General features: G+C 34.9%; 1 protein-coding gene across 1 annotated transcript; it reads left to right on the forward strand.

Moving 5' to 3' along the window:
- The first annotated feature begins 5,387 nt into the window (after positions 1–5,387).
- LOC136203130 (glycylpeptide N-tetradecanoyltransferase 1) lies at positions 5,388–7,330 on the forward strand. Its single transcript, XM_065994203.1, has 2 exons — positions 5,388–5,584; positions 5,737–7,330. Exon 2 carries the CDS (start codon positions 5,786–5,788, stop codon positions 7,067–7,069), a length of 1,284 nt encoding a protein of 427 aa, XP_065850275.1. The 5' UTR covers positions 5,388–5,584; positions 5,737–5,785; the 3' UTR covers positions 7,070–7,330.
- The last annotated feature ends 229 nt before the right edge of the window (positions 7,331–7,559 follow it).

Consider the following 7,559-nt stretch of genomic DNA (forward strand, 5'->3'; position numbering starts at 1 on the left):
TTGCCCACAATCTTTCAGATCAGTGATTTTTATATCCACTTCTTCAATTGTCCACCACTACCTCCGTCAATCTTTTTTTCTTTGCATCCATTTGTTTTTCTCTAGTCTTGAACTTAAAAAAGATTTTGAAAAGCCATTTTATAGTAATTTTGAGAAACCATTTTATAGCATATCAATTATAAAGAAGCCATTCAATTCTGATTTTTTTCTTATGAGAAAAAGTTGTTGAATAAAACTTTGATTAATATCCCTCCTATGTGCGCCTCTAGACATGTTTCAATTTAATCAATAAGCATCTTTATGCATCATTTTCCCCCCTTAATCTTCCAAATCTACCGGTTCTCGTTATCTTCCTCCTGCAAAAACAAGTGAAATTTGTTTTGCAGGAATTTTACATCTATTTCAATGGACGGAAAAGTAAATCATATAGCCAGGACTCATCCATGTCTGTAAAAAAAAGAGAAAAAAATTTATGGTACAAAAACTAGAGATTGATTGGCTATATTGAATTAAGTAACATGAATCTCTCAGAGAAGAAGATGGTATCTAACACCAAGAATCTCCAAAACAGGAATTTGGGCGAAGGAGAAGCAACAAGGTGATAGTGGTCGGCAAAGGCGATTGGATGGAGGTGGTGGTGGAGGAATACAGGCGGAGCTGGTGATGGTCAATAGGGAGAAAGGAAGGGGCGAATTTGAAAGTTAAGAATAGAATGAATGCTAATTTATTTTTTAATTCAATTTGAATTTTGTAACAACTGTTTGTTTTTATTGGCTATGACACACCACATCAGATTTTGATATGGTGTGCCAGGCATACCATATAATTTCTCTACCTAGTGGTTAGTTTGTGATTGAAGTGTTGTATGTGAAGAATTGTATATGAAATTGATAGGGGTTATCTCGGAACGCAGAGGATACTCTGTACTATTTATAATGATATGTTATATATATTTAGCACCTTGGACTGAGGGTCGTATCCTATTTTTTTATTGTTACAGTGTGATTATGAAGAGTTGAAAATAGTTAACCACTGAGTATAATTTCTTCTTGGTAGGGCCCAATGAATTAAATGATATATGAACTTGCATAAATATTGGACTAGTTATTAATTAATGTGATTTTTATGTGATATTGTATTATTGATTAAATGAATTGTATATGTTTATATGATTTATTGATTGTTATGTATACTCTATATGTGGGAAATATACGTCAGCTATCACCTTATTAAGTAGGCAGTTCATCAATTATCACCTATTTTTTTAGGAGAAAAAGTTTAGTTGTCTGATACTCTTTCTTTCCAACTTTTTAGTTGCCTTTTGAGGATAAATTTCATCAATAGTGTACAACATTTATCTTATTTCACACTTTGGTGTACAACCTTCAATTTGTCTCAGTAATATATACGAACTTATAGGTGACCTCCCACTTTGGTATACAATAGGTAAAAATGATCGGTCAACGCCTGGTCAACACGCCACCTCATCATTTTTCATTTACCCATTTTAAAAAGTGGGACCCACTTCTTATATAATTACTAAAATACCCTTATCCCCTATGAAATTACTAAAATACACTTATCTCCTTCCTTGCAATCCCTCTCTCTATCTTTCCCTTTCTCTTTTTAAGTCCTCTCTCTCTAACTCTTCTCTCTAAAAAAGACTTCCAATCTCTTTCACTAACCCTAATCTTCTGAAGATTACAGCATGGCAAAGATGAAGAAAAGATAGATGTTGTGATTGGGATGGAGACTACTGAAAATGGTGGAAAAATTATGATCGATCCTTTTGGAGTACCTTGCGTGGTGAAAATATTTTCTTTACTATGCTCTCTTTTGAATCTCAATGAATATATTAAGAATGGTCCCGGATCAAATCTGATAGCATATGATGAAGATTTTCCTCTATTTGCTTTGAGTTTAATTAATTCAACTACTGAATTGGGTGGCCCATCGTTCAACAAACACCCAACACTATTGTCATTAATTCAAGGTGAATTGTTCCATAATTTGATGCAATTTGGTTTATCAATGAGTCCATTACCTGACGTGATGTTTTTGAAGACCTTGCTAATTTATTATCAAAAAAACCCATTTCCGGTAAATGGACCTTCGTCTGCAATGCATATTGTTGGATGGTCTGATATCCATGATTAATGATATGGGTGATAGGCTAGGCAATGAGTTATCACTTTCAGAAGAAGCTTCAGAAGATTACGAGGGTTAGAGAGAGAGATTGACAGTCTTTTAGAGAGAAGAGTTAGAGAGAGAGGACTTAGAGAGAGAAATGGAAAGATATGGAAAGGGGTTATAGGGAAGGGACAAGGGTAATTTAGTAATTTTATAAGAAGTGGATCCACTCTTTTAAATGGGTGAATGAAAAATGATGAGGTGGCGTGTTGACCATGCGTTGACCGGTCATTTTTACCTGTTGTATACCAAAGTGGGAGGTCACCTATAAGTTCGTATATATTACTGAGACAAATTGAAGGTTGTACACCAAAGTGTGAAATAAGGCAAAGGTTATACACCATTGATGAAATTTACCCTGCCTTTTGATTATGTTAGGTGGACCAGCGACACTGCAAATTCCTTTAAATTTAAATTTTGGTTTTGGACTATACTTTTTTTTTTATAAACAACAACTTGGGGTAAATTACATACATGGTGTACATCATCTACCCCCAAATCACAGTTTGGTGTACAACCAAAATTTTGTCACACTAAACCGTACGAGCTTTAGGTGACCTCCCACTAAAGTGTACAACCGGTTTTTATGACCGATCAACGCTGGTCAACTATGCCACGTCAGCATTTTTAATTGTAGAATTAAAAAAGTGGGACCCACTCTTTATGAAATGACTAAAATACCCTCATCTTCAACCTCTCTCTCCAATTCTCTAAGTCTTCTCTCACTCCTCCTGGTTCGTTTTTTCATTCTTACTCTAACCCAGAAAACATCACACCACCAAAGAAATGCCGCACAACTTCACCGCCAACCACCATCTCCGACTCCATATCATTTCAACTCACCCACTCACATTACAACAATGATATTTTTTTAATATATAATTTTTCAAATGGATAAATGCTTCAACCATCATCTCCGCCTCCATATCATTTCATTTTGAAATGGATCCGTACAAAACCGCTTCAACCACCATTTGCGTTCTTTGCCCAGCCTATCCATAGCCTCTATGTTTCTTTTCTCTATTGAATGATTTCTCCTTTAGCTAAAACTCCTCTTGAACGATATCTTTTATCGAGGATCGATTTGTGACTGCGTTTTTTTTTGTTTTTTTTGAACATAAATTTTCAGGTGTGGAGGAGAAAGGAGATTTTGGCGTTAAACTTGTTAGATGATCAATTTTATTTATTTAATTTTTTGAGTTATCAGATATCTACTATTTAGGTTTGTAGAGAGAGGAGTGAGAGAGAAGAAGTAGAGAGAAATGGAAGATAGAGATGGAATGAAAAAGATGAGGGTATTTTAGTAATTTTATAAAGAATAGGGTTATATTAGTGATTCCATAAAGAGTGGGTCCCACTTTTTTAATTCTACAATTAAAAATGCTGACGTGGCATAGTTGACCAGCGTTGACCGGTCATAAAAACCAGCTGTACACTTTAGTGGGAGGTCACCTAAAGCTCGTACGGTTTAGTGTGATAAAATTTTGGTTGTACACCAAAGTGTGATTTGAGGTAAAGGTTGTACACCACGTATGTAATTTACCCCAACAACTTGTATTAAAGCAAAGGGAAAAACATGAGTAAGACTTAATACAAGTAAACAAAAAAGGAGGAACATCCTCAATAAAAACTTCACCCTGAGCCAATTTAGAAGGCCGACCATCTAGCAGGTGTGCAGTAACATTAGTAGTTCTACATTTAAAGATAATACTACAATATGAAAATGCAGTAGCAATACTAAGGACACCATCAATGAGCACCCTAAGTCAGTTCATGTATACCATCTGCCCTGACACCAAACGAACAACTTCCTGGGAATCCGAGTCCACCACCATTGACGAGAGATCAGCCTCTCTTGCCAAGACGAGCTACTCTGCATAGCCAAGAGCTATGCATAAAAAATAAAGGCCACTGGTCCCAAGGGACCATCTCCAGCCATCAGCCAAAAATAATATAAATTCTTAAAATTATTATTATATTCTCTTATATTTTTATATATCATTTTAATATACTAAAACTGCATGTTATATACAAATATTACACGAAATCAATATAAATTAACAAGTTAAAAGTTTACGTTAATTTTTAGATTGTGTTAAATTTCATCCGCTAATATTTAGTGAATTCCCAAAAATTTTTGGGAATTTACAAAAATAATATTAGGATTCATTCATTAAATAAAAATATGAGAAAATTACACAGAAATTCATCTTTTAAAAACTATTTATAATCATGTCAAGTTATAATTTTGGATTATGTCAAACTAATAAAATCAGTACTTTTAATATATTTTAAAGATTATAATATATAAATTAGAAATCTAGAATATATTTTTTAGGGTTTATGATTTATGAATTAGAATATAGAATTTTTAAATTATGGTGTAAAATTATAATATATAGAGAATAATAACATATTAAGAATTAAGTTTGGTGATATGACTTAATTATAATTTTGTACTTAATTATGATATTCATGTATTGGACCCGAAAAATATAGACACGAATATAACCCATTTTCCGAGACATGTTATATTAGTGTACTATATTATTTGCGTACATAATTTAATACTACCATATTATATATATTGTAATCGAAAATCTATATTTTAGAATGTGTAAATTCCACTGTAAATTCTCATCGAGGTCTGTAGTTTGCCCTGCCTAAACTTTTTGTAACAAAAAAAGGCCTAATACAGAAATAACTCCCTGAACTTGTCCAAATGTTGTAACTGTCCTCCCGAACTTTCAATTGTAACAACTTACCCCTCAAACTTGTCCAATTGTAAAACATAACCCACCAAACTTGTCCAATTGTAAAACATAACCCCAAATTGCTGACATGGACTGCAATTGAAGAAACACGTGAAATACAAAAGCTGCAACGCTCGTGGAGTGTGGTAATCAGATCTTTGGCGTGATACGAATCCGAGGAAACGTTTTTACGATTCCTTCAATTACGGGTTAAAAAAATCCCAATTTAGGGTTATGTTTTACAATTGGACAAGTTTAAAAGATAAGTTGTTACAATTGAAAGTTGGAGGGGGCAGTTGCAATATTTAGACAAATTCAAGGGGTTATTTGTGTATTAGGCCCAAAAAAAAGAATGTAAAATTTTATTTAAATAATTAAATAAAATTAATTAATTACATAATATCACTATTTTATTAAAGTAATATCAAATTATTAATGAGAGTATCGCCCATGTAAAAAAAAAAGGGAAACTACAGCAAAGAGCCCATACGCTTCCTCCGCAGCAATTGGAACCTCCAAAGCCGCCGCTGTAAATTGAGTGATGATTTCATCGTTTAGTTACTCTTCCACTTATCCCTAAAGTATCGCCAACATCTATCGTCTTTTGAGCTACACACCGGCGAAGCTTTTCCACTTTACCTGTGAGTTGATCTTTCTCATTTTTGTTTCATAGATCTATTAGTTTTTGATACATGAGTTCTATTAAAATTTTTTTGTCTCGTAATTAGATTTTGTTGTAGGAGTAGAATTATAGTTTCATTACCTTTCAATTAATGAGTGTCGTTTGATTCAGGCAATTTTGGTTGAAAATCGCTGTTGAAATTGAAATTGATTTTGTTGAGATGGATGATAGTAATGATAATTCTTCCCCTGGATCTCCTAAAGAACTTGCTAAGGATGATGATAGCAAAATCGAAACCATTTCCCGTAGGATTCAGGACTCTTTATCTTTAGGCAAGCAGCACAAATTTTGGGAGACTCAACCTGTAGGTCAATTCAAAGATCTTGGGGACACTAGTTTGCCTGAGGGACCAATTGAGCCTCCGAGTCCCTTGTCTGAAGTGAAGCAAGAACCTTACAATCTCCCTAGTCCATATGAGTGGACAACTTGTGACCTAGATTTGGAGGAAACTTGCACTGAGGTTTATAATCTTTTGAAGAACAACTATGTTGAGGATGATGAGAATATGTTTAGGTTTAATTACTCAAAGGAGTTCCTTAGGTGGGCACTTCGTCCTCCTGGTTATTATCGGAGCTGGCACATTGGTGTTCGTGCCAAAACTTCGAAGAAGCTTGTTGCTTTTATAACTGGTGTACCTGCAAGGATTAGGGTGCGTGATGAAGTTGTGAAAATGGCCGAGATTAATTTCTTATGTGTTCATAAGAAGCTCCGGTCTAAGAGACTTGCCCCTGTCATGATCAAGGAGGTTACTAGGAGGGTTCATTTAGAGAATATTTGGCAAGCAGCTTATACTGCTGGTGTGGTTCTTCCAACACCGATAACAACTTGTCAGTATTGGCATAGGTCTTTGAACCCGAAGAAGCTTATTGATGTTGGATTCTCTAGGCTTGGAGCAAGGATGACAATGAGCCGAACTATTAAACTGTACAAGTTACCAGATTCACCGGTGACTCCTGGATTTAGGAAAATGGAGTTTCGTGATGTCCCAGCTGTTACTCGATTGCTTAGGAAGTACTTGAGCCAGTTTGTTGTTGCTCCTGATTTTGATGAGGATGATGTTGAACATTGGCTTATTCCAACTGACGATGTGGTTGATAGTTTCTTGGTTGAGAGCCCGGAGACTCATGAGATCACTGACTTTTGTAGCTTCTATACTCTTCCATCATCTATTCTTGGCAACCCTAATTACACAACTTTGAAGGCTGCTTATTCATATTATAATGTTTCCACTAACACTCCATTGCTTCAGTTGATGAATGATGCACTTATAGTTGCGAAGCAGAAGGATTTCGATGTCTTTAACGCATTAGATGTCATGCATAATGAGTCTTTTCTAAAAGAGCTGAAATTCGGTCCAGGAGACGGACAACTTCACTATTATCTATATAATTACCGCATTCAAAATGCCTTGGCACCAGCAGAACTTGGGCTTGTACTCCTCTAGTTTTGTCTGGCAAGGTGCGTGCAGTGGTTTGATTTGCCAATGAGATGTGCAGGCCACATATTTTTCTGTACCTTTTTTGTGGAGATTTCAGAGATAATATTTTGAATTTAACAGCTTAAGAACTATAGAGAAATTACGATGTTGTTAGCCATTGAAATTGTTAGTTGGACACAAATAATGTGAGAACATGAATGCCCCTTTTTATTCTTGACTTTTGTTCAGTCTTAATTCTGCGGGAGTGGCAGCATAATCTTTGGTTGATTGGTAAGAGTTGCTTTCATTATATTATGAGGTATCTAAATGGGTTGTTGTATCATAATCGAGTTATGCGATCTATATATTCTAGGCGATTAGTTATTATATAAATGCAATAAAAATGATAATCGTGTCAAACAGGCGTCAACGGATTGTCTCCGGTAAATTGTCAATTTCTGGCAGGCCTATTATCTATTGACTTGATCTTGGTTTAAGATTTATGTTGCATATAATG

This window comes from Euphorbia lathyris, chromosome 8, assembly GCF_963576675.1.
Source record: "Euphorbia lathyris chromosome 8, ddEupLath1.1, whole genome shotgun sequence".
Classification (NCBI taxonomy): domain Eukaryota; kingdom Viridiplantae; phylum Streptophyta; class Magnoliopsida; order Malpighiales; family Euphorbiaceae; genus Euphorbia; species Euphorbia lathyris.

Coding starts and splice junctions, on each gene's coding strand:
- LOC136203130 (XM_065994203.1), top strand. CDS start 5,786: ATGGATGATAGTAATGATAATTCTTCCCCTGGATCTCCTAAAGAACTT.